The sequence below is a fragment of the Asterias rubens genome, chromosome 13, assembly GCF_902459465.1.
Source record: "Asterias rubens chromosome 13, eAstRub1.3, whole genome shotgun sequence".
In the NCBI taxonomy this organism is placed as follows: domain Eukaryota; kingdom Metazoa; phylum Echinodermata; class Asteroidea; order Forcipulatida; family Asteriidae; genus Asterias; species Asterias rubens.
Genome location: NC_047074.1, coordinates 7,522,517 through 7,550,505, shown reverse-complemented (window position 1 = coordinate 7,550,505; position 27,989 = coordinate 7,522,517). Strand labels below are relative to the sequence as shown.

The window sequence follows — 27,989 nt, the reverse complement described above, 5'->3', positions numbered from 1 at the left end:
AATATAACTCTAATGAAAGTGAATTATTGTTCTCTTTTATTTTTCAGGCCAAAGTTATTTTTACAGACTTCTTGTCCTTCTTAGTTCTCTTCAACTACATCATTCCAATCTCTCTCTATGTAACAATTGGTAAGTTAGTTTGAATCTTCCCATATTAATTATTTCCCTGAAACACACCCACATAGCAAGTGTGTTAAAACATGTCAACTGGAAGCTCCTACTGTCCCTCTTTTGTTTGTACCTTAAAGACACTGGACACCTTTGGTAATTCTTAAAGACCAGTTCTCTCACTTGGTGTATCTCAACATATGCATAACATAACAAACCTGTGAAAAAGACACCCTTGTTACACAAAGTTATGTGCTTTCAGACACTTGATTTTGAGACCTCAAAATCTAATTCTGAGGTCTCAAAATCTAGTTCATGGGAAATTACTTCTTCGTCAAACGTTAGTTCAGAGGGAGATGTTTCTCACAATGTTTTATTCCATCAACCTCTCCCCGTTACCAAGTAAGGTTTTATGCTAATAATTCTTTGGAGTAATTACCAATAGTTTCCAGTGCCCTTAATAAACTTTTTGCAACAGCTCCCATTGGTTTTGCTAACACTTTAAACTAGGGACTGTTATCGAACTGGGGACCCTAATTGTCCTTTTTAGTTATACATACATGTAGGTCCCTGGTTTGAATGTGTATACCTTCCCACACTAACCAGCTCTGTGTTGCATAGACTCTGTGTATATTTCCTTTGTTTGAGCACGTAAGAACAAACATGTTCTTTAATAGTGTAACAAACACTGTTCGGATGTGTGTAAGTCCACATAGTGTTTTGAGTTCCTACACTATGGGGACCTCTATTATTTAAAGGTCCAAACTTTGTATGTAGCTCTTAAACAAGTGTGAACTGAAAACACCTGCAACCACGTACCTCCTATTGTCCCTCTATTGTTTGTACTAAAACTTTTTGGCAACAACTCCAATTGGTTTTGTACACGTTTTTCCAGCTGTGGACCTTTCCCGAACTAAGGACCTCTTCTGTTATAGGTCCCTGTTTTGAATGTGTATTCCTACCCATACAAACCAGCTCTGTGTTGTATAAACTCTGTGGACATTCCTTTGTTAGCACATGAGAAAAAAACATGTTTTCTAATACTGTTAATACACTGTGTGGTTGGTGTACGTAAGTCCAAATAGTGTTTGAATTTCATACATTATTGGGACCTCTTTTATTGTAGTTCTTAAAGGCAGTGGACGCTATTGGTAATTACTCAAATTAATTATAAGCATAAAACCTTTCTTGGTGATGAGTAATGGGAAGATGTTGATGGTATGAAACATTGTGAGAAACGGCTCCCTCTGAAGTGCCATAGTTTTTGAGAAAGAAGTAATTTTCCACGAATTTGATTTTGAGACCTCAGATTTAGAACTTGAGGTCTCAAAATCAACTATCTAAACTCACACAACTTCGTGTGACAAGGGTGTTTTTTCTTTCCTTATTATCTCGCAACTTCGATGGCCGATTGAGCTCAAATTTTCACAGGTTTGTTATTTTAAGCATATGTTGAGATACACCAACTGTAAAGGCTAGTCCTTGACAATTACCAATAGTGTTCACTGCACTTAAAGCACCTGCAATTAGGGACCTCCTATAAGCCATTTACAATTACACTATTAGGTTCAGGTAAATCTGTCTGTAGACACCCAAACCAAACGTTGCACTCCTATAGTGGCCACCATACCGTCTATTAAAACTGTTAAATGTTTTTTCTTTTCTTTTCAGAGCTTCAGAAATTCCTTGGATCTGTTTTCTTTGGCTGGGATTTGAAAATATATGATGCCGTAAGTACTTTGAGAAACCTAGAAACTCTAATGAAGCTCCTGACTGTTGAATTTTGTATAAAGTCGGCTCATACATGTACCTCCTAAGAATGTGAATGTGATACAAGTTTTGAAGTGTCTCATCCTAACAAATAACTTGCATCAGTTGAAATGTGCTGAACTTCTGCAAAACAATTGCAGTGAAAACAGCCATGTGATGTCAAAACTTGCTTTGAATTCGCACTAGGTATTAATCGGGCTTTACTTTGCATAAGAAGTGATAAAGACTTCCATCATTTTGGTGCTTTTTACTTGGACCAAGTTCAACTAAAGAGGGCGCTATTTGGTTTTCTGTGATTTTATCTTCACATTATGATTAGTTGGGAAAACCTCATGGCCTGCCCTGTGAGAAGCAGAAGCGGAAATAGATGATAACTCACAATGTGCAACAAGGCGAGGATCTATTTTGTATACAAAATATGAGTATTAATTAAGGTAGATGAGATTTTGTCAGGGTTTGTCAGTTTACAACTGAATTTGTTACAATAAAACAATGGAGACATTTGTGACGGGCTCTGCAAAAATGAGTCCCTTGTCGCACAACCCACTTTCAAGTACAGGGCTGTGGAGTGATGGCAGGGTGAACAAAAAATAATAACAATAATGTGGTTTTATGCGTTTTAAATAGAAACTTTGTTTTTGATCGATAAAGGTGAATAAAAACATGTTCTTTTTGGCCATCCCTTAGACATCAATTAGACGGGCTGTTTCCCCAGTATAGTTATTTTCAGATTATGACATAATCTTTTCTTCAAAAGGTTATGTAAGATATGTAAAAATGAAGCTTGTTGCATGATCTTTTCAACCATGTTTAAAACCCCAAAATTTATTTTTCCCCCTTGTGACTCATTTTCACAGAGCCCGTCACATTTGACAAAGGACCAGAAACCTTTTGTGTAATTGTTGAAAAACTTGTAACCGATCAACATGTTGTGCGGCACTCACAAATGGCTCTTCTCCATCAACTAACACTTCTTTTTATATACCATGTCTTATATAATCTCAGAATGCTGACCTTCGTGCTAAGGCAAACACATCAGATCTAAATGAGGAGCTCGGTCAAGTCGAGTACATGTTTACAGACAAGACGGGAACGCTGACAGAAAATGATATGCAGTTCAGACAATGCTCTGTGGCGGGAGTTAAGTACATTGAGAAGGAGGGTGCGTTGGTGCCACTCAACGACTCAACAGCAACACCGGTAAGGATCTCACTATTTATATTACAAGTTATTGCACAAGCGCGAGTCGAATACGGAAAAACATAGCGCTTCTGCGCCCCATATCCAATGAGGGCCAGAAGCCCTTCTGCGTCCCTTCGGCCTTGTTGGATATTGGACGCAGACGCGCTTTTTCTTGGTACTCCAGGAGCATGCGTGTGATAATGAATCTATCTTCAAGCATTTTCCTTTATACAGGGAGATAGAATTGCACAATAGAACAGGGTTTGATAGGTCTGTGCAATGTAGGTTTATATCACCATTCCATTCTACGGACAAATAAAGCGTATCCAATGAGGCCGGGATCTGGGATGCAGACGTGCTATGTTTTTCTGCATTTCCACGAGCGCGCGTGTGATACCAATTATCTTCCAGTAAACTTCAAGCAGCTCATGTGACAATCAGCATTTGATGCAAACGGCCCACTTTAGAATTTACATTGACTTCTTATTACACATGTATGAGGGAATTTTTCCGGCGCTCCGTGTTTCGTCTGGCCGGGGAACAAAATATATTGTTTGAAAAAAAGTCCCGGCGCTCCGCATTTCAGAATCAGAGTTAGCTTTTTCTTTATGTTCAATAGAAAAAATTGCTGTTCTGAGCGGGGGAGGGTGGTGACCCCTTTTCTTTCGCGGCGAGTTTTTTTTTCAGGTTTGAGGGAAAGAGTCACTGGCATCCCTGCCAGTTTGCATTGACGTCATCCAGCCGCCATCTTGGAGGTAAATAGTGTCGTAATAATAATAGTTCAAAGATTTGTACGCGCGTCACACATACTTGGCCAATGAACGGCTGATTTGACATCATAAAGTTTATATTGTATGACCGGAGATAATTCTAGGCATTGACCCACATGTACAGCCTGTGAGAAACTTAAAGATGATGTGTGTTTGAAACTTAAAGATGATGTGTGTTTGAAACTTAAAGATGATGTGTGTTTGAAACTTAAAGATGATGTGTGTTTGAAACTTAAAGATGATGTGTGTTTGAAACTTAAAGATGATGTGTGTTTGAAACTTAAAGATGATGTGTGTTTGAAACTTAAAGATGATGTGTGTTTGAAACTTAAAGATGATGTGTGTTTGAAACTTATAAGATGATGTGTGTTTGAAACTTAAAGATGGTGTGTGTTTGAAACTTAAAGATGATGTGTGTTTGAAACTTAAAGATGATGTGTGTTTGAAACTTAAAGATGATGTGTGTTTGAAACTTAAAGATGATGTGTGTTTGAAACTTAAAGATGATGTGTGTTTGAAACTTAAAGATGATGTGTGTTTGAAACTTAAAGATGATGTGTGTTTGAAACTTAAAGATGATGTGTGTTTGATGCACATCGTGAGTAACAATTGCATCTACTGCATCTATTTGCAACAAACAATTCTCTTCCAAGGTATACCACTTGTAGTTTTCACAAGTATCGGATGACATGTTCCCTAAAATCCGGTCAATTGTTTTTACCATAAAAGTTGTCAATCTTTTTATCTTCATCCGCTCTCATCCCTGAAATGTGCACTACATGTATACCAAACTTTGAAGATAATGATAGATGAAGATTAGTAATTTACAGGAGATAAATTATGTCAATGAAAGTGTGTACATGTACCGTACACTTTAAACTCATGAAGTTCTCTGGAAATCAAACCAGCTAGTGCTTTATAGAGTTATTGGTTGCTGTGTCTAGGATTCTAACTACTCAACACTTATAACATAATAGAAATAATAAAGACTTGTAATGCGCAAATATCTGCCCTGCTGAGTGTTCAAGGAGCAGCAAAACCACAAAACAACCAGACACAAAAAATTAGTTCTGAAAACCTGTGACATAAGATAAGTATTGAGAGGAGATTGGAATGTTGTGCCACACAGACAAGGTATAAGATAAAAAAAAAACCTGTCAGCCCAGGAGTGTCGAGGGTTTAATGAGGAGAACCATGGAAAATGATCGAAGATTCCTTGACGGATTGCAAACTTGAAGTAGTTCTAAAATTTAGTAGGGAACCTTGCCGTTACGTGAATCGTGGACAATGAGCATCAGCAGGTTTGTTATACATGTATGTATATGTAGTATAGTTGGTACAACATCTATTTGAAATTGAAGAAGGTTTTGGGTTAAAAATCCTGCTTGAGGTACTGTACATGTGATTTTATTTCAGCAAGACTATGAATCGGGGACCACACATTTCTATTTAGGGTAATGGTTAAAACCATTTTATTAACTACTCTTGAACAGTTATTCATATATGATTAAAGTACAATAATAAATGAAATGAGAATAGGTAAAGCAATGTAGCCTAAAAGACTTTGAAAAGCCATATAAAAGCTGATAGTTTCTTCAGACAAGGAATTTACCTTTGGTAATCGTCAAAGACCAGTCTTCTCACTTTGTGTTTCCCAACATATATGCATAAAATAACAAACCTGTGAAATCTTGGTCGTCAAATTTGCGAGAGAATAATGGAAGGAAAAAAACCTTCTCACACAAAGTTGTGTGCTTTCAGATGCTTGATTTTGAGGCCTCAAAATCTAATTCTGAGGTCTTGAATTCAATTTTTTTGAAAATTACTTCTTCCTCAAAAACTATGTTACTTCAGAGGGAGCTGTTTTTCGCACTGTTTTATACCATATTACTTAAGTAGGATTTGAAACTTTGCATGGTGGAAGTAAGATATAGAAAAGTTTGCGGTAACACCATGTAATAACAATCTCTAAATGAGTTGGGGTGGTTCTGAAAAGAACCGTTGGATTAACTCGACGTTTCGATCAGTATGCTCTGATCCAGAAGACGATCAGAGCATACTGATCGAAACGTCGAGTTAATCCAACGGTTCTTTTCAGAACCACCCCAACTCATTTAGAGATTGTTATTACATGGTGTTACCGCAAACTTTTCTATACCATATTACTTGTTAACTAGTAAGGTTTTATGCTAATAATTATTTTGAGTAATTACCAATAGTGTCCACTGCCTTCAGAAGGGGTTATAAGGGGGTAGCAAGGTGCTGTGGCGCATTCTTGTTCATTCCATTATCCACTGTTAAATACATCTACATTTATACAATGTCATTACTTGTTAGGATTTGCCTCTCTGATTTGAGCACATTTTTGTATATGACTGAGTGGAAGTGGAAAGAAATCTCACTTAAGTGTCATGCTCTGAGAAACAGACAAGTGGCCTTTTTGTAAGTTTGCTTAATCCAGACTATACCAAAATGTACACTTCCTTTCCACTCAACCAATCAAAAGAACTTTAAACACAACATCAATTTCATTTATCTAATTTGAGGCACTGAAAGATTGTATGATGTGACCTTAAAATCAAATACAAATTTCTTGACATGATTTAATTTTTAATTAAGAATTTGCACAGCAATACTACTTAGAAACTGAAAAAACAATAATTACTGGTAAAATGTTTGAATTTAGATATTTTTGCTTGAATTTTATGTCTTCTGGGGTTCTATTTTATTGAGAATGATTATTATAAAGTTTGTTTTTGATGGTATGAATAGAGGCATAATGTCCAAATGAAGCCTTAGACATGTAAGAAGTGAAGTGATGGTGCAGGTTTCTTGCACACTGCAAACTCCTGCGCAGACTCACACCCTACATCATTCCAGCCATTTCTGCCTGACTTGATAATGTACTTAACACAGTCATCATCTTGACCCCCAAATGCGTTAGGCTCATCCATCAGACCAGTCTGTGTAGTAGATGGCAGTTTCCCCCTCCTTGCACTCCCATACCCCTTTGATCAAATAGAAAGAGATATGCAAGCTTGACTGATCATAGCTTTATACATGTACAACTATACAATTGTTGCACGCTGTGATGGGATCCATGGCATTTTTTACAATCGAGGGGGGCAAATGGCAGCCGAGGCAAAGCCAAGGGTGCCTTTTGCCACCAATAATTTGCTTATGGTAACATTGTTATTCCTCTTCTTGAAGTTCTGTTGACATCTTCAAACATTATTACGATGGAGTATGCATTGTTTAAAAAAGCAGACAAACAGTTCAAATAAGACAAATTTCTCCACTGTCCCCTCGAACCCGCAAGTGTTTCATACACAGCTCTGGAAAACAACCAACGTGGGAACAATCAAGGTTATGTACACCGGTGTACTCCACATTTCATGTTACCCGAGCCATTTTACATGCATCTTTGTGTTATATCATGTGATTGGTTCTCGACCAAAATAAATTCACAATTTGTCATCGAAGCTCATTACAAAAAAAGGCTTGTTTTATAATGGGACACCGAACTTGAAATTGATCACATTCTACCTTCAGGATTTGCGACTATCTTTTGGTGAATTGTTTGATATTAACCTGTTGCATCTTACTATGTCAGCGACGAAAAGGATAGAGGCTTTATTACTGACCTTCATTTACAAGATCATTGCAATCAATCCAGAAATGCTGATTATGAGTGATACTGAGTAGTTGCTGAGTATCTTGACTAGAATTGGGCGTGGCCATTACCCCTCCCATCTTGGAACACTCATCATGAGCTTGATACCATGTGAGTGGCTCCTTAGTAGCTTTGAAACATTTATCCTTCCATTGGATCCAAGTAGGAGGGCATGTTCCTACGCCTACTCCAATGGACGCCATGCACGCCTCATCATTAGCATTACAGCATGCAGTCATTAGATACATGTAGATGAGTAAAGTACAGATCAAGATCTTCTGGAACCTAACCATTGTGACTTTAATTCTTTCCTTTTCTTTTAATGTCTAAAGTTGAAAGTTCTTTATTTTATTTGGTGTTTTCTGTTGATATTGTCAACTACTGACTGAGATTGAGATCTGATTGTGGTTACTCCATACACTGTTCATCAGAGTATAATACAAGAAAAATATACCAGCTCTAATATTCTACAGGGACCAGCTTTAATCCTTATAGAATTGATGAAGATTTTTGGTAACAAAGGGTTAGATTGTACCAGAAAGTTGAGCTTGGTTACAAAGGCTTTCGTTCTGGTGTTGCCATGGTTTTGTTGTCTACGTTGGTTCACCACAGATTTTTTCCCCCAAAATTTTCTTTTCAACAACAATTGAAGGTTTAGATATTTAAAGATTACCTTTTAGCTTTTTTGTGCTGCGTTTTGTGTGTTCTTTCCTTTCTGTTTTTGTCCTCAATTTGTTTAAAAAAGGGATAAAGATTTAAAGATTTCCCCTATCTGAGGTTGATTGGAACAAACATCAGGAAATGAGCAACCAAAAATGCCATTTCTGTAAACCATTTGTTGTTTTAGTCTTTAAAAGAAAGACTCGCCATATCCAAAGTACAGAAAGAAAACAATATCTTCCTGAAATATTCTCATGCATTTAGACAAAGTATTAATGAGTTGAGAATTTATTCAAAAGAGAGAAGATTAGATATTTTATTGATACATTTCATAAACAAATAAATGTGGCTTCTTTTGGTTATAAAATACACTAAAAGGGAAAACTAAGTAGACAACTGAATAAGGCAAACATGCATATATACATGTACACTGTCAACGCAGTTACATATTTGGCATGGTTGGCGGGTGCGTAAAGCGCTCGCATCTCACAAAGGTGACCCCGGTTCGATTCCCGGCCAGGGCCATGTATGTGAGTTGAGTTGTGCGCTGGTTCTCTGCTGTGCCACTAGGGTTTTCCCAGACCATCCGGTTTTCCTCCCTCAGAAAAAATCAAATACTTTCGATCTTTGCTGTGCTCCATGGTCATAATGGGTTGATGTGGCTGGCAGCCAAAGTAGGCGCCCTTATATGCCTGCTTCTCGAACACGTTGTAGCCGCGTCCTTTGCAATTCAGCTCTTAGCTATAAATAAGGATGATTAGTCCCCCAAATTATTATTAGCTGTTTCGCAGCGAAACAGCTCTTGTTTTTGTTAAAGTTTTTTTTATATATATTTTTTTTATTTGTCTGTTTCAGTACTCGCAATTTTTTGCATAGTTCCCAAAGAGCAATTGCAATGAAACTTTCAGGGATTGAAGGTTTTGGTGCAATAATGATCCTAAAGCAAGGATGTCATGATGACATCATCACTGGTCACGTGACGTCATCTTAAAATCAGCCAAACGAGACCGTAGGTTTCTGTTTGCGGGATGTGGTAGGGATAGATTAGGTCTTCATTTTGTTTCGTGTGCGTGACCTCACATGACCTCTACTTCCGGTTGAAACGGGCAAAAAACGGAAGTGCCCTGTAACTCAAAAGTGGTAAAAGTTATGAAGTTGCTTTCCAAGGACGTAAGTGTCTAGCAAGGGTGGGCAGTTCAAAAAAAATATTGATGACGTCACAATATGCAACAGCGCCCTCTAGCGGCAGGTTGAAAACTTGTCAAAATGGACGAAGATGTGTGTGGTGAAGTTTTTTGTAATCACTCAAATTTTACACAAGCGTTAACTGTCAGGCAGCCATCATATGTGTGAAGTTTCAGATCAATGACGTCATCGGGGGTCATGTGACGCGGCCTTAAAGGTGCACTTTTTGAACTAATACATGTATAATTCCCTAAGTAATTATGCGATCATGTTGAAACTTGGTAGGTTGTTGGATATTGACAAGTTCTTGTGAAACGTGAAATGACGTCATGATGACGTCATCACATTAATTGTTACTATTTTTCATTTTTGCACCTTTAAGTCATAAAATGCTATCTGAACATGGTATAATCCAAAATATTTTTTTTAATAGGCTGGATTGGTCATAACTACTTTGATGCAAAGATAACTTCAAATTAAGTGGAAAAAAAAATTGAAAATTGTCTTCACGAAACAGCTCTGCATTTGTGCACAAATGTGATTATGTCTAGTTATTATTATTATTATTACTATTATTATATTTACAATTCAAACAAAGATACACCTGTTACTATAACAATTCAATGTGGAATAAGCATCACATGTAAGGTTGGCCAAATGTTATAACAGGGCCAAATTTGGTGGACACTATTGGTAATTACTCAAAATAATTATTTAAATCCTTTCTAGATTACGAGTAATGGGGAGAGGTAGAGAGTGTAAATTACTGTGAGAAACAGCTCCCTCTTAAGTGATGTAATTTTCCACGAATTTGATTTCGAGACCTCAGATTTAGTTTCAAGTCAATGTCAGTGATATATTTGATTGAACTTTCTTTTTTAGCAATTTCTTTCATCAATGCACTGGTCTTTCTGTATGTTTTAATCTTAGCGACCCTAAAATATGATCTTATACTGTAAAATTGCTTACTGACCTAGTTGTTTAAGGCTCATAAATTGCTGAGCTATATTAGAGTTGTCGTGCCGTTTCCATGGTTATCCCACAAATAACCAGCAGGCCTCAAATTTATTCACACCATCCGCAGCAATTATGGCTGTGTCGGTTTTTTTTTGCTCTGCTGCCATTTGCAAAGTTGCATCACAAATTGAGATTGTCCTGATAGAGGTGCCCCCAAAAAATTGCTGTGCCCATCCAAGACCAAAGTTCAAGGCCGGATGTCAATGAGCATCGAAGGAACGAACCTTAAAGGAACACGTTGCCCTAGACCGGACAAGTTGGTCTATAAAAAGCGTTTGTAACCGTTTGTTATAAAATGCATATAGTTGGAAAGATGTTTTAAAAGTAGAACACAATGATCTTCACAAATACGTCTCGAAATTACCTCGTTGGCTAACACGATCGGCCATTTATGGGAGTAAAATTTTTTACTCCCATTAATGGCGGAATGTGTTAGTTTGCAAAGTAAAAGGAAAACCATGGAATTTCGAGGTGTATTTGTGTGGATCATTGTATTCTACTTTTACATCATCTTTCTAACCATATGCATTTCATAAGAAACGGTTATAAACGCTTTTTATAGACCAACTCGTCCGATCCAAGGCAATTTATCCCTTTAAACACATCAACAGGAACAATCACCCAATTGCTATTAAAGAATCTGTTACTCTACCTATATTTTTAAAAGTTCTAAAGACTCACCTTTTTCCATTTTAGTTTCTTTCAAGTGCACTATGATCTTGATGGAATAGCGCCTCATAAATTGAAATTGCTCTGTTTGTATTAATAAGGGAATAAAAGGCTAGTGACGAGTTCTGGCCGTTTAACTGGCCGTTTAAGAACGAGTCACTACTCTTTTATTCCCTTTCATAAAAGCCCTTTTGTTAAAAAAACGTAAAAAGTTTTTTAAAGACACTTTGACAATCGCAAATGGTGCGCGTGGTTTGTGTGTACGCGCGTTAGGAAATAGATTACGCGCTTTTACTAATAGCTATGAATTGCGTTATCTGTAATAAAATTGGCATACATGCGCTTGCGCGCCCGACACGCGGAAGCCAGCAGGTTACAAACACTTCCAGCTGGTCATTACCGTTTAAACACACCCATGTGACACGCTCTCACCAATAGGAGTAGCGAAACTGTCTGGGGTATTTATGAATGTTTCTTCAAGTTGACTGATTGTGAAGTGATTGATTTATGAATATCTGATATCTGAGAGAGTTTTCACTGCCTGGCTCTACCTGTATGTCATACTGTCCAACTGTCCAATATTATATTATTTGATATGACAGGAGATGATGAGAGAGTTTTTACTATGCCTGGCTCTACATGTATGTCATACCGTCCATGTGTCATACTGTCCAATATTATACTACTTGATATTACAGGAGATGATGAGAGAGTTTCTACTATGCCTGGCTCTATGTTATACTGTCCATGTGTCATACTGTCCAATATTATACTATTTGATATTACAGGAGATGATGAGAGAGTTTCTACTATGCCTGGCTCTACATGTATGTCATACCGTCCATGTGTCATACTGTCCAATATTATACTACTTGATATTACAGGAGATGATGAGAGTTTCTACTATGCCTGGCTCTATGTTATACTGTCCATGTGTCATACTGTCTAATATTATACTATTTGATATTACAGGAGATGATGAGAGAGTTTCTACTATGCCTGGCTCTACCTGTATGTGATACCGTCCATGTGTCATACTGTCCAATATTATACTATTTGATATTACAGGAGATGATGAGAGAGTTTCTATTATGCCTGGCTCTATGTCATACTGTCCAATATTTGATTACTATTTGATATTACAGGAGATGATGAGAGAGTTTCTACTATGCCTGGCTCTATGTCATACCGTCCATGTAAATAAAGACCAAGGTGACGACGGAACAGATTCACCTGATGGGATGAATGCAGCTACTGACTATACTCTATGGGAGTATGAGGCATCATCACCCGATGAAAAGGCTCTGGTTGATGCAGCTCGCAGGTTAGTTATAGCTTAAAATCAATAATAAGGTGGACAAAAATAACTTCAATTTACATGTATATAATAATAATAATAATAATAATAATAATTGTGGCTTCTTATATAGCGCACATGTCCGTCACTCAGTGACACTCCTGGTGCTGTAGCATACAGTATTTCCTGCAAGATGTGGGACTACGTTTGAATTATGAGACCTAATTCTGAGAGCACCATGTAAAGTTTTTACAAGGTGCTGTGGCGCAATTTGCTGCCAATCGGACCAGGAATATAGCACCTAATACCTTCAGGACAAGAGTTTCTAGGCACATAAAAGAATGCAAAAAATATAGTTAATTGCCTGAAGGTTATGAAAAACTAAACAAAAAATCTGCTGTTGACGGCGCTGTCTAAAGGAAAATGCTTTGACGCCATGTCTGGGAGTTTTCTTTGTTACCTCCACGCTGCAACAAAGCGGCTAAACAAATTGGAGCTCCCAACTATGACGTAATATGAGTGATTACGTAACAGAGCTTTTCGCGAATCTTTCAGAAAAGTGCTGGATAAGGGTGTTCAAAATTATTGTTTTTCCACACATTATAGTCATATGATACGATTTCCTTATTGATTTAAAACATTTGAAATGAAATTCAGCAAAGATTTCGTTCAAGCAGGTCTTTAAAGGCAGTGGACAATAATGGTAATTACTAGAATTATTTATTATAGCATAAAACCTTACGTGGTAATGAGTAATGGGGAGAGGTTGGTAGTACAAAACTTTGTGAGGAACGGCTTCTTCTGAAGTGGAGTAATTTTCGAGAAAGAAGTAATTTCAACGGTTTTAATTTCGAGACCTCAGATTTAGAATTTGAGGTCTCCAAATCAAGCATCTGAACGCACACAACTTCATGTGACAAGGGTGTTTTTTCTTTCATTATTATCTCGTAACTTCAATGACCGATGAGCTCAAATTTTCACAGGTTTGTTATTTTATGTATATGTTGAGAAACACCAAGTGAGAAGACTGGTCTTTGACAAATACCAATAGTGTCCACTGTCTTTAACAAAACTTGGGTCTATTCAGTCTAACCATCTGTTCTTCTGTATTCACAGATTTGGTGTGGTCCTGACCAATAATACACAAGAGTATAGTGAAGTTATGATGGATGGGGATCTAGTGAGGTACCAACTACTGCATGTATTGGAGTTTGACCCTACAAGGAAATGTATGAGTGTTATTATCAAGACACCTGATGGTATGTATGACAGTATTTCTCAATCTTGACAATCTTGTATGGGTTATTGTTAATGTTTTGTTTGAATCAATGCAGGATGTTACATATAACTTGGTTCGTCTGAATGTTCATAAGTTAAACTATTGTTTTTTGCTTAGAGTTTTAATAAGGGAATCAATGTGTGGTAAAGAGGTTTTCAACTAGTGGTTTAACCCAACGAGGCCTGGTTCTTGATAATTTTACCGAGACGAAGTTGAGATAAATTATCAAGAACCAGGCCTCGGCGGGTTTAAACTACTAGTTGAAAACCGATTCAACACACTTTGATTCCCATTCATAAATACCTTTTCGGTCAAAAACATCAACACTTTTTGGTCAAAAAGTAAAGCAAATGCAATTATTATATTGTTCAATGATTTCTTTCAACACAACACCCCTCCAGCTATGAAAGGGTAAAGCCCTCCGCCTCCCTCGGGTAAACAACTCCTTATAAGGGAATGCTGTGCGCGTCGCGCGTATTGCATGATGTGGCACAACTGTTTCAGCAGTTGCTCTCGACCAATAGGAATGAAGAAACTGCCTTATAAGAACAGGTGCAAGCTCGCGTGTCACGCCCATGTTTCAACACTTTTTTACTGGTCATAAACAAAGGTTTCTACACCCCCACGTGACGTGCTCTCCACCAATAGGAATAGTGAAACTGTCCTGAGTTATTTATAAATCCAAATTTATGACCTCTGATGGTTGTATGACCTCTGACTGTATTTGACCTCGAATGGTCTTTGACCTGTGATGGTCTATGACCCCTGATGGTTGTATGACCTCCGATGGTCTATGATCTCTGATGGTGTATGACCTCTAATGGTCTCTGACCTGTGATTGTCTATGACCTCTGATGTGTATGATCTCTGATGGTTGTATGACCTTTGATGGTTTTATGACGTCTGATGTCTGTATGACCTCCGATGATTGTATGACCTCCGATGGTCTATGATCTCTGATGGTGTATGACCTCTTAAGGTTGTATGACCTCTGACGGTTTATCACCTCTGATGGTATGACAGAATCTGACATAACTTTCTATTTTTCCAGTTTTTAATCATATTTGATAATATTTAAGTTTTACTTTAATAATGTCACTCACCAGAAATACATACAAAACCAATATGTAGGCAAAGCTTAACAATATCAAGAGAGGATTTTGTACTTTTTTTTTACAAATCATTAATTACTCTCATAGATTGAGAAACATTCTCAGTTAGCTTACATGTATGTCTATTGTAATGTGTGAATGACAAAACAAAACAAAAAACATGTGTATCCTTGGCTCTTGAAGATTGACTTGTAATGAATTGATTTTTGTTTGTACAGGGAATGTGAAAGTACTGTGTAAGGGAGCAGAATCTACCATCTTGGCTCGGAGTGTGTCTGGACAGAAAGACTTAGCTTTGGATCACGTCAATGATTACGCACTGGTAATAATTTTGTCGTATTCAGTTAGCCTGGTTTTATATTCTTTGTATTGTGTCGTCAGCATTTTGTAATATCATTGTTTGTTTGTCCTTGTTTCTTCTTCGCCATTTGTTTCTTTGTCTGTATAAAGGCTGTTGTCTACAAGCCTCGGCTTACTCTAACATCCTCATGCTCTCGCTCCTTACTTGTACATACATGTAGTTAATTCTTAGTTATTTATTCATTATTTGCTTTAACATTATATTGTTTTTGTACCATTTATACGCTTTTGATTTTATCACATTTCTATGTGCAGTTTATTTCTCACAATTGTTCTTTCTCTCCAACAAGAGTAAGGTATAAACATATTATTAAATTGAATTGAATTAGAAAAAAAAAAAAAAAAAAAACGTTATCATTTTGGGGTACAGACCCATTGTTCAGTATTGAGTGTTTATAAACGGATGGTCCATTCCTTAAAGATTTACCTTCCTGGACAACACCCCCACGAGATTCCTGAGTGAAAGTGAAGCACAGGTTGGAAAGGAAAAGGAAAATAGCAACAACAATTTTTCTTTTTTGCAATTTTGCCTAGGTCAAACCATAGATTGACTAGACTAAGCATCCTACTGTACATTGATCTGTGTGTAGTGTTACATGTACAGCTCACTTAAAGTCATATTGGTTTACACCTGTTGGAGATCATGTCTACCATGAATGGTTATTGGTTGTGGTTCCAATCATATTTTGTTGAAAATGTTGTTGAAATGAATGTTTTTTTTACGCATCAAATTTGTCTTCAATTTTATAACACTAACATAGGATATACATAGGATGGTAGTATGCCAAAGTTGTGTATTCGACATTAAACATTTTCCATTTTAGGGTTACATTTTTTGTGTAGAGTGTGAGATAATGTTGACTATTAAAACAACTTAACGCATTTGTGACGTTTATTTGTTATGAACAGGAAGGACTTCGAACCCTGTGTTTTAGCTCCAGAGATCTGAGCCAGAGTGAATACAATGATTTTCATGACCAGCTTCAGGAAGCATCAACAGCCCTTGATAACAGAGAGGAGAAGGTTTGTACCATAGAGTTACATATAAGAACAAGAGGGCACACTGGTCTATATACGCACTCTGTCATGCGCGCAGGCGGCCATTTTCGAAGTTGAACAAACGGGCATTACTTAGCCTGTGTTTGTGCGGCCATTTTGTAAGTTGACAAAACAGCATCGCGTCAGTGTTAAATAAACACAAACTCCAACGTGTACTTCGTATTCAACGCGCGTGAAGAATGGCGCCCGTGTCTCATTGCGGTCCCGTCGCGTTTGTGCAAGAAGCATCACCAGTGCGCCCTCTAGTTCTTACATATAACTCTATGGTTTGTACACAGTTATTATCCCTGCCCCCCTTCAAACCTCTTCATAAATCAAAATAGTAAAATAATAATTAACATCATTGGCAACTTCTCTTCAAAGCTCATCTGAAGTCAATCGGAACATTTCAGAAAGTTAAAACATAGCCCTTGGGTGGATTTCACAAAGAGTAAGGACTAGAACTTAGGACTAGCCCTAAGTTTGTAATAACTCCTAGGACTAGTCCTTAGTTAGGACCATCTTTGTGAAACCGACCCCTGGGGTCCTTTCATTTCGGTGTACATATGCTACAGTGACGCCCTGGATATGGGGGTCTCTTTCTGGGAAAGAACATGTCAGAGCTCCAAATGTAGACCTTGAGTATCGGTTCCCTCACAAACACATGCAAGATGGTTTACGCCTGCAACCGTGTATTTCCTGTTGTCCCTCTTTGTTTATACACTAATTTTTTTGCAACAGCTCCCATTAGTTTTGTACACATTTTCAAATGTGGACCTTTCCCAAAAATTTGACTTTATTGTCAACTTTTGTTATAGGTCCCCGGTTTGAATGTGTATACCTACTGTACAAATACACAGAATAGTTTGAACATTGAGAGCTAAATTATTTCACAATTTAAAAAAATATCCGACTCCACAACAAACTGCTTAAAAATGTAAGCAGCCAGTGAGATCAGTATCTTTGTACAGGCGAGATTTGAGTTATGGAACTCTGAAGATAGTCCGCACTGGAAACATACTCATACTGTGACATCTAGGACTTTGTATCTGTGTACAGCACAGAGAAAGAGTCCTACATACGGCTAATTAAGACATTTAAATATTTGTGCACTCACTGCAGACAGTTAAGTTTGACGGTGTACACAGAGATTAAGGCAATTTAAGCCTAATCAGTCTAGTTGAATCTTTGTTTTTTATTTCTCAGCTAAATAAAGTATTTAACATCGTAGAACAAGAGCTGCGTCTTCTCGGTGCAACAGGAGTAGAGGATAAACTACAAGATGGTGTCCCTGAGACCATTGAGGCTTTACGCACAGCTGGTATCAAGGTATACATGAACTAAACTTATTAGAGTAGCAGCTAACTATTCATACTGCATAGATATGTATAGAGCCATTGCACAACGCATAGCGCCCATACACGTGCATCTCCTGTCAGCAATTATTGGGGTCAAGATGTCCACTAAAGGATGTACCAATCGTAGGTCGTGTCCAAAGCGGCAACTTCAGCTAAAGTTACGAATAGATCGCTTGGTCTGACTATTCATCAATACTGGCAGACGCGCTGATCTAGCCGTAGCTGTAGCTGAAGTCACCATTTCGGACATTCGTATAAGAAGGAAAACCACCACACTTTAGCACCATGATAGACGTTTTTTAAAATGACTAACTCTCAGCTGTTTCATGTAAGGTATGGGTGCTGACTGGTGACAAGCAGGAAACGGCAGTCAACATAAGCCATTCTTGCAAGCACTTCAAGCCACACATGCAGGAACTGATGTTAGTCAAGCAACCAAATGGACAGCAATGTGGTGAAACTCTGTGGCGCTTCCTAGAGCAGTGAGTCAAATATCAAAAACTGCTGTGATATAGTAGACAATGATAGTTTTGTTTTAATATTCAAACATTGCACCCCATCAAATTGATATTAAAGATATTAAAGGCACTGGACACCTTCAGTAATTGTCAAAAACCAGTAATCTCACTTGGTGTATCCCATCATATGCATAAAATAACAATTCTTTGAACATTTTGACTCAATTGGTCATCAAGGTTTCAACAGAATAATAACAGAAAAGAACACCCTTGTCGCTCAAACGTGTTTGCTTTCAGATGCCTAATAAAAGGCTTCAGGCCTTAAGTTTTTTCATATTTAAGTGAGAAGTTACCTCTTCTGCAATAACTACATTACTTCAGAGGGAGCCGTTTTTCACAATGGCAGAGATACCAACATACACGATTTGGGCGTAGCAAATACGATTTCGAGCCGTGACTACGACGCTACGATAATACTCAATAAAAACACGCTAAACAAGCCGCTCAATATAATTTTATTAAATCGTACAATACATGCAAACAACGAATGAACTATTAAGTGGAAATAAAAATTAAGAAAAAAAATCCAAATAATTGTAACAGAAGAGAAAAAACACTTTTAATTTTAGAACGCAGTGTTGAATAATAGCGGCAAATTCACTCGAACAATGTAAGTGTCTCGACGTAATGATTGATGCGTGCCCTCTCCCCCGCTGGCTGGCCGGATGAGTATTTTTACGCTAGTGCATTGCTGCAAGATCGTACCCATTGATCTCTATTACACCATTGGGAATATTTCACACGTGCGTGGGGAATGAGGTTGTGTGTGAGCTAACGTGTCACAGTAACCTCATTCCTCATGTATCCACTATTATTGTGCCCACGCTGTCTGTACATGTACTTCATCGAAGCTTGGCACAAAAAGTAAGAAATAATGGCGGCAAAAAAGGAGACCTTCTGAACAAAAATACCTTCAACGGAGTGGCCTGTGAGATCTAAGCTAGAAAGTTTCCATGCTTTCTTACTAGTAATTGTAGCGCCGATGTCCAGACAATGCCCAAAATACGGACACGTATTTTTTGCCCAAAATCCAGACACTTTTTTTAATTTTTTTTTCTCTCTCTCCCAATAGCTTGTTGTTGCATTTCTGACCATTAAAACAAAAACATTTAAGTAAGGCCACCCTTTGTTATGTTTTTTTTTTAAACAAATTCAGAAGATGAGGGAATTTTTTATTTTATTTTCACTGGCCATTATAAACATTTGTAGCTGTTCTGGTGGTGCATACAGAGGTAATTGTTATTTCACGACAATGCCTGAAAATGAGCTAATTAGCATTGTAGAGAGTAATAGAAAGATCGGTTTAGGGAGCCCAAGCTGCGCTCGCCCTTAACTTTTGGGAGATGCTACTCTTTTTTTAAATTCAATGTTGGCATCTCTGCAATGGTCATACCTCACACAAAATTCAACGGATCCTCTGTGAAGCGGAAATCAAGGTCTACTACCCAATGTACGGAAGGACCGCAATGGGCATATCTTTGGATTGTGCAGACCAGGCATGAGAATCTTCCGGTTTAAACCGGAATTCCGTTTTTTTTTTCCTTTTAAAATTGTGGTCTCCGAGTTCGATGTGAATTTGCTATAAAATTCGGGGGGTAGGTTTTTGGGGGTATACATTTGGATTTCTCTAATCCCTCTTCTCTAGTCAGACAATGTAAGTTTACCTTTGTAATTGTTATTATCGCGGATCCCCACACGTCGTTCATGAAATACCGGCACCTAAACAATAAATTGCCGTCCAGCAGCTGGCCCAATTTACGGCTTGTTGTCTTCCTGGCATCGCGCATGCATGCAGCAGCAGCGACAGATGTATAAACTTGCCTCATTCCTTGCTTCGTTTATAGTGGTACGGTTCAATAATGTTTGCGTGTAATGCGCTTGCTGGTGCAGCAAAGATAACACGTGTGGAGACTTTTGAAAGTCTACTGAAAAAACAATGCACGTGTTTGCACCATGTGTACTGTGTACTGTGTACGTGCAGGTTTGCACACGAACCAATGAGCGGCGCGGCAGAAATCTGAGATCGCCGGCAGGCCATGGTAAACTGGTACCTGTTATTGCCTCACAGCCAGCGAAAGATATATTGGGAACCAGCGAACACACTGTACGTCCGGACGACGTGCTTTCTTCATTGGTTCTATTTCTATTTTGGGGTCTAATCTCAACCTCGTTCCAGTTATACCCTATGCTGAATAACAACCTCTTTCACAAAAACACATCGCTCTCGCCAAATATATAGGCCTATATATATTTTAAAATGTGCGTCGCCGACGGATCGTTAAAATCACAAACATTTAATTGCAAAAGAATTTCTTTTACACAACCGAATTTCAAATCAAGAACCTATAAAAATGGTTTTTGGTGAGAAAAAAAACATTTTCAAGGGCAGAAATAAGGGATAAGATCGTCAAAAAAAAAAAAATATTATTACTTTTATTTTTTCCCCCTTTCTTTTTCCGGAATTGTAACAAAATCGCAGGCGAACCCAAAATTGTTTGAGCTTTACATTCCTTATTTTCCCTTAAACCTATTATAAAAAAAAAAAAAAAGGAAAAATCACACAAAAGTGGCTCACTTCTACCGGGAAAAATAGGTGTCAGAAATGCATCAGAGACCACCACAGAGCTTCTAAAGTACCAAGAGCTCCCAGGGCCCTGAAGCGGGCCCTGGACCCCGGCCATAAGGGACTTCGCGCTGCGCGCTCGTATTGTGTGCTTCGCACACAAAAATGATGGAATATTGACATATCCAATCAACTGAAATTTTTCCTGTTTTTTTATCATCACCCATTCTCATGCCTGGCAGACTGAGAGTTGTGTTTTGAAAGGTACTCTCGTTTGTTCGGTCTATACCCATTCTCTTTTAGCACTGTGTTAAGGTGCTCCAGTTCATTAGGTAAATGTTCCTGACGATGACTAGAGCAAGCTAGTCGAAACAATGAGACCAATTCAGAACTGACTTTTTGGCAGTACAGTTAATTACGATCCTATAAGCTAAAGTAGTAGTCCAAGTCTATTTTCTATACCATCCGCCCTGGTAATAGTTAAAAAGCAGGACAGTTCTTTTCAGAACTGAGAAGTCTCCCGAACACTTGAACAATCTACTCGTGGTAGTAGAATAAAGAAAGACAGTTCTCTAAGAACAAAGTCTACCTGGCAAGTAGATACACACATGGTGTTACCGCAAACCAAATATACATTGATACCTCACCATGCAATGCCTCAAATCCTTTTTATGAGAATTATTTTGAGAAGTTACCAATGTTAGTGTCTTTAAGCTTATCCTTTGTATTTTTATTAACTTGTGTTTAGAATGAAGGCTGATCCCAAGGTCAGTTATGCCATGGTGATTGACGGTCCTAGTTTATTCCATGCTTTGGAGCACCACATTGACACACTGAGGGATCTATGCATGCACTGTGTGGCTGTTCTCTGCTGTAGAATGTCACCTCTTCAGAAAGCTGAGGTATGTCAACAAAGTTAACAATGCTGTCAATGTGAACAAAACTCACTTCACACAAACCAGATTCAACCTCATTAAAGAAGTCAACAGCTCTTTTATACAAGACTTAATGAATGGAATTAAATACAACTGAGTTGCTTTCATTTACACATCCAAGAAACTTCTGTTGTCGATTTCACCAAGAGGATAGATTGATCTTAAAGGCACTGGACACTATTGGTAACTGTCAAAATCCAGTCTTCTCACTTGGTGTATGTCAACATGTACATAAAATAACAAACCTGTAAAAATTTGAGCTTGATTGGTCGTCGAAGATGCGAGATAACTGTAAAAGAAAAAAACACCCATGTCACACGAAGTTGTGTACTTTCAGATGCTTGATTTTCGAGACCTCAAGTTCAAAATTTGAGGTCTCGAAATCAAATTTGTGAAAAATTACTTCTTTATCGAAAACTACATCACTTCAGAGGGAGCCGTTTCTCACAAGGTTTTATACTATCAACCTCTCCCTATTACTACTTACCAATTAAGGTTTTATGCTAAGAATTATTTTGAGTAATTACCAATAGTGTCCACTGCTTTTAACTGTAAATCCTACATGTAGTTGCGAAGCAAGGTGTGACATCACAATACATGTCACCATGCTAATACTGTCAAGTCGTCCTGCGATGAATCTTTGTATGCTGTGAAATTGAGTCCAGAACTCACTTTGGTCTCAAGATTTTATTTTCAGGAGCAGACATCACCATTATGAGAGTCCACTGTATTCAGCATATTGTACTCACAGTTGACCATCCAGTTTTACCATGTCAAACTTCATGGTACTACAATAGGTTTTGTCCCACTTGTCAAATTATTTACTCTGATTATTTTGGAATGATTATCTTTTTCAGGTGGTAAAGCTTGTTAAGTTCTCGGCTAAGCGTCCAACAACCATGGCCATTGGCGATGGTGCCAATGATGTCAGTATGATTCAAGAAGCTCATATTGGACTTGGTAAGACAGTTTTAATTCATTCATTCTTCCTTCAGTATTATTGCATTGCTAGTTGCTGTAATTCGTGCTGACAGTCCCCCACTCTCTTTTGGTCTGCTCTAGTTGTGTAAACAAATTAATTGTCTATTATTTGCTTAGTTAGCAAACCCATTGGAACACTTCACCTGTGAAATACTCCAAGGTAATGGTGGACCTTTGGGCCACTGCAAGCTACGCCTTTAAAGCCATTGGACACTTTCGGTAAACAGTATTGTCCAAGGCCCACACTTCGTGTATCACAACTTCTATATAAAATAACAAACCTGTGAAAATTGAGGCTCAATTGGTCATCGGAGTCGGGAGAAAATAACGGGAAAACCCACCCTTGTTTCCGCACGTTTCGCCGTGTCATGACATGTGTTTAAAATAAATCCGTAATTCTCGATATCGAGAATTTATATTGTGTTAATGTTTTTCTCAAAAAGTAAAGCATTTCATGGAATAATATTTCAAGAGAAGTCTTTCACCATTACCTTCTGTAAACCCTGTAAGTTATTTGTAAATCTGTGAACTTTTAATTTTCTTTCTGTTCCGAAAGTGTCCAATGGCTTCAAGCCTTAACATCTATAAGTTGTTTTAAAATTCTAGAAAGTTCATAAAACAGGTTAACTGATTGCTGGATAAAATGATTATTAATTACTTTTTTTCAGGTCTATTTTTGCTGTTAACTGGCTGTTAAACTTGCATCGGAATAAGAATATTTCATTTTGATATTACGCATTTACACCGATGTGTGTTAGTACTGTATACTCAGTAGTTTTCTGAGTTCTGTGAAACAAAATTATAGGCATATAATTACTAGGTCAGGATTCAAACCCCCAACCTTTGCAGTTCAAGAGCAGTGTCATACCAACTAGACCACCAAGATTGCCGGTAGCTAGAGGCAGTTCCAGTTAACCAGCTTGTTTATAGGAAGACCGCCAACATAGGGCTGGAAAGCTCAGTTGGTAGAGCGTTGGTACGTTAGTCCTGAGGTTGTTGTTTCAAGTCTCGCTCTAGTCAAATTTTCTTTGTGTAAAGGGTGTATGTACTTTTTGTAGGACAAAATACACAATGTCCACAGATTTACACTAAACTTACACAGTTTGAAGATAATGACAGTAGAAAGCTTCCCTGAAAATATTACGTGCTGAGGTGCTGTAGTTTTTTTGGAAATGAGTAAAACAATGTCATGAAAATAATTTTCGTCTCATGAGACAAAAATTATTTTAAGCATGTACAAACGTATTTTCATGACAATGTTTTACTCATTTCTCAAAAACTACAGCACCTCAGTAAGCAATATTTGAAGGGAAGCTTTCCACTATCATTATCTTCAAACCCTGTAAGTTTAATGTAAATCTAAGGACATTTTGAAAAAGTACCCAAATCCTTTAAACCCAAAGCAGAGTATGTATAATCTAATCTTAGTTGCCTATTTTACTGTTTATTTTTTGATTTGTTTTCTTCATTTTCTAACAGGGTTATTTCATTGTTGTTTTTTCTTTGATGACAAGGTATTATGGGCAAGGAGGGTCGTCAAGCCGTACGATGCAGTGACTATGCATTTTCTCGCTTCAAGTTCCTGGTTCGTGTGCTCCTGGTCCATGGCGCTTGGTACTACAACCGCATCGCAATCACAGTACAGTATTTTTTCTACAAGGTAAAAATAGGCACCCACTTTGCCCTCCAAATCCATGTCCCACACAGATCCCGTTGCAAGTACATAAAAATTGGGGTTTGCCATGAGGATATAAAAAGTATGTAGTTTTAAATTTATGAAACTGAATTGTTATTTACTCATACTGATCAAAATGTTTGATAAAACTTGACATCAGATTCCAGAATGATTTTATGAACTGTTTCATAAATGTACAACAATGTACACTTCTAAAACAGAAACAAACATTTCAAAAAATTATGAAAAAAAGTAAACTCAGTCAGAGTTAGATTTATTTTTCAGAGGTTAAACATTTTCTATGGTATGATTTGTTTATAAATGTGCACAGCAACAATCAGGGGTACAGGTTATTTTTGTGTCCATTTCATGAACAACAGTTTAAAAACCATAACAAATAGTAATGACTAGTATAAACACATTGACTTTCAATGAGGTAACTACAGTGTACATGTACGTCTATTCCTCCAAGGGACTTTGAGTGACCAGAAGAGGGACCTATTTCCCGAGGCCGCCTCTTCTGGTCACTCACAGGCCCCAGGGGGAATAGACGTACACTAGTTACCGAATTATGCCAGTCAATATGTGTTTTATAACACAACTCGGTCTTAAATGTGAAATAAGAACAGAAATCTGGAAAAGAAAGTTCAAGTCAAGAGAGGGTGCTGTAACCGGGCACTATTTTCAAGAGATGGTGCCCACTGAGGAACTAGTTCCCGCAAAACACGCGCGCGCGATCACTAGACTATATTAGTTCATCCCACGTGACCGTGTTTCAGCCAACCAGAATACAGAACAAGCCAGATGTGTGTTAAAATTCTATATAGTGCATTTATTTTTACAATAACATATCAATGTGCTTTTCTCATTGTGATTTATATATCAATTAACAAGCGCTGTGTCGGTGACAAATAAAAAGTGATTGAGTTTGTCAAATACAAGACCTGCAAAGAGTTACTCAATATTTATCTATTATACATTTTGGTTTCTTTGTACAAAAAGGTGACCTACGATTGGGGCTGTTCACAAACGGTAGTTTGCAAGTGAAAGCTAGAATTTCTAAAGACAGAATATTCATTTAGAGTAAGTGAATCAAGTGACTAACAACAAACTATTTTTGTTCTCTTTTCTTTTTTTCTAGAATGTTGCCTTCATCTCAGCTCAATTTTTCTTCGCCTTCTATTCTGCATTTTCTGAACAAGTGAGTAAAGCCTGGCTTCTTAGCACTCAAATTGTGTAATCTAGGAGCACGACAACATTCTTGATACGATTTTCTGCAAAGGGTTCTGTGAATTTAAAGACTAGGAGAAACTTATATCCAAATGTAGAATAATGATTTGATGCCCAGACGCCAGTAGTATCATTAAGTTTAGCAAGCAGATTTGTCCTTATGGGCTTTGGACACTATTGGTAATTACCACAAATAATTGTTAGCATAAAAAACTTACTTGGTAACAAGCAATGGAGAGTTGTTGGTAGTGTAAAACACTGTGAGAAACGACTCCCTCTAAAGTAATGTAGTTTTCGAGAAAGAAGTCATTTTCCACTTAAATATTTAAATTTGATTTTGAGACCTCAGAATTAGATTTTGAGGTCCCCAAATCAAGCATCTGAAAGCACAAAACTTTGGCTGACAAGGGTGTTTTTTATTCCATTATTATCTTGCAAGGACAACCAATTGAGTTCAAATTTTCGCAGGTTTGTTAATTTGTGCATAATTATGTCGAGATACACCAACTGAGAAGACTGGTCTTTGACAATTACAATGTACCAATAGTATCCATTGTCTTGAAAGAGGGACAACTTGTTATGTTTACTTGGTTTTGAATGTCTTGATTTGTTTATTTGAGCAAACATTCAGCAAATAAGCAACGAGTTGTCTTACTTTGCCTCTTACTTTGCCTTGACAGACAATATTTGACAGTTTCTACCTGACGCTGTTTAACATCACCTTCACGTCGTTGCCTATCCTGATCTTTGGAATATTTGAGCAGCACATCACCAGTGAGATGCTGCTCAAAAACCCAAGACTCTACAAGGAGATCCGAAAGAATGCTAAGATGAGCTGGAGTCAGTGTGTGTACTGGCTCTTACTTGGTAAGTTCTCTTGTTCGGGATATACCTTTATCATCAGGCAGCCATTTTTATATAATAATAACCTTATTTACATGTATGGAGCGCCTTTTCCAAAGGATATAATGCGCTAGGGAGAGAGCAACCGGAAACCTAAATGAGAATATCACATATAAGAGCATAAAAAGACATATTGCAACGGAACCAAACACAAATTAGATGGTACGATTGAACAGATGTGTTTTAAAAAGGGACTCTTTAAGCCATTAAACACTTTCGATAAACAGTTTTGTCCAAGTCCCACACTTCGTGTATCACAACTTATATATATAATAACCAACCTGTGAAAATCGGTCATCGGAGTCGGGAGAAAATAACGGGAAAACCCACTCTTGTTTCCGCACGTTTCGCCGTGTCATGATATGTGTTTAAATAAATCCGTAATTCTCGCTATCGAGAATTGATATTGTTTTAATGTTTTCTCAAAAGTAAAGCATTTCATGGAATAATATTTCAAGAGAAGTCTTTCACCATTACCTTCAGTAAACCCTGTAAGTTATTTGTAAATCTGTGAACTTTTTTTCTTCTTTTCTGTACCAAAAGTGTATAATGGCTTTAAAAACATATGCTCTACTAATACAGTGTGATATTATGAGAATCAATATTGAGTATATACCCCCTGAAAATGACATCACACCCTCAAGAAGCACTACCCCTGAGGCCAAAAGGAAGCAGAACTTTAGCTCTTCTTCATGCGTAAAAATTTGCCTGTGACTTCAGCGCACTGCTGATTGTTATAGCTCCTTGCACAACACCAAATCTTTGGGAGTCAAATCTTTTGTGCATACTGTATGTGTGCACAATTTTACTCCCAAAAAGGCGGTCAGGATAGATGCGTGTGAGTGTGCTGCGTGTTGCGCAATGGGTCTATTGTTAAATAATAATAAAAATAAAACATTTGTAAAGAGCCTAATGCCAAAAGCCTCTAAGCGCATAAAGAGAACAATAAAATAAACAATGAGAGAAAGATACAAGATACAAATAAGCAAATTAAAAAAAAAAAACAGCTTTAATCAAATGAGTTTTCAACAGGGACTTAAATCATTGTAAAGGATTAGCTTGGCGAGTATGCACAGGAAGACTATTCCACACCCCCTAGGCACTTATATAGAGTGCATTGATAAGTTATTGTAAAAAGCGTTATATAAGAACGAGTTATTATTGTTTATTATTCTTGTGTATCATAGAATATAGACTCTTTTCACTGATGTCACATTAATAGCAAAGTGGGAGGTCTACCATACTAGGGTACTACAGTATGTACATAGGGATGTATACGCATAAGGCCATCAAATCTTGTGTTTCTTAGCACATGTTTGCGCAGTTTTAAAGGCAGTGGACACTTTTGGTAATTACTCAAAATAATTATCAGCATAAAACCTCACTTGGTAACGAGTAATGGGGAGAGGTTGATAGTATAAAACATTGTGAGAAACGGCTTCATCTGAAGTGACATAATTTTCGAGAAAGAAGTAATTTTCCACGAATTTGATTTCGAGACCTCAAGGTCTCGAAATCAAGCATCTGAAAGCACACAACTTCTTGTAACAAGGGTGTTTTTTTCTTTCATAGTAATCTCGCAACTCCGGCGACCAATCAAGCTCAAATTTTCACAGGTTTGTTATTTTATGCATATGTTGAGAAGTGGGAAGACTGGTCTTTGACAATTACCAATAGTGTCCAATGTCTTTAAAGGCAGTGGACAC

The 27,989-nt window shown here is 37.5% G+C and overlaps 1 protein-coding gene across 6 annotated transcripts in view; it reads left to right on the top strand.

Annotated features, from left to right (window-relative positions):
• LOC117298490 (probable phospholipid-transporting ATPase IF) overlaps nucleotides 1-27,989 on the top strand; it is a 76,718-nt gene that overhangs the window by 30,001 nt on the left and 18,728 nt on the right. For all 6 annotated transcript variants that reach the window (XM_033781770.1, XM_033781769.1, XM_033781771.1 and 3 more), the window contains exons 11-24: nucleotides 48-129; nucleotides 1,780-1,838; nucleotides 2,884-3,078; nucleotides 12,180-12,358; nucleotides 13,448-13,590; nucleotides 14,941-15,044; nucleotides 15,992-16,105; nucleotides 17,327-17,449; nucleotides 17,812-17,960; nucleotides 21,308-21,461; nucleotides 22,352-22,454; nucleotides 23,990-24,135; nucleotides 25,292-25,351; nucleotides 26,061-26,247. In XM_033781770.1, coding sequence (XP_033637661.1) covers nucleotides 48-129; nucleotides 1,780-1,838; nucleotides 2,884-3,078; nucleotides 12,180-12,358; nucleotides 13,448-13,590; nucleotides 14,941-15,044; nucleotides 15,992-16,105; nucleotides 17,327-17,449; nucleotides 17,812-17,960; nucleotides 21,308-21,461; nucleotides 22,352-22,454; nucleotides 23,990-24,135; nucleotides 25,292-25,351; nucleotides 26,061-26,247 — 1,798 coding nt within the window. The remainder of the gene's footprint in view (nucleotides 1-47; nucleotides 130-1,779; nucleotides 1,839-2,883; nucleotides 3,079-12,179; nucleotides 12,359-13,447; nucleotides 13,591-14,940; nucleotides 15,045-15,991; nucleotides 16,106-17,326; nucleotides 17,450-17,811; nucleotides 17,961-21,307; nucleotides 21,462-22,351; nucleotides 22,455-23,989; nucleotides 24,136-25,291; nucleotides 25,352-26,060; nucleotides 26,248-27,989) is intronic.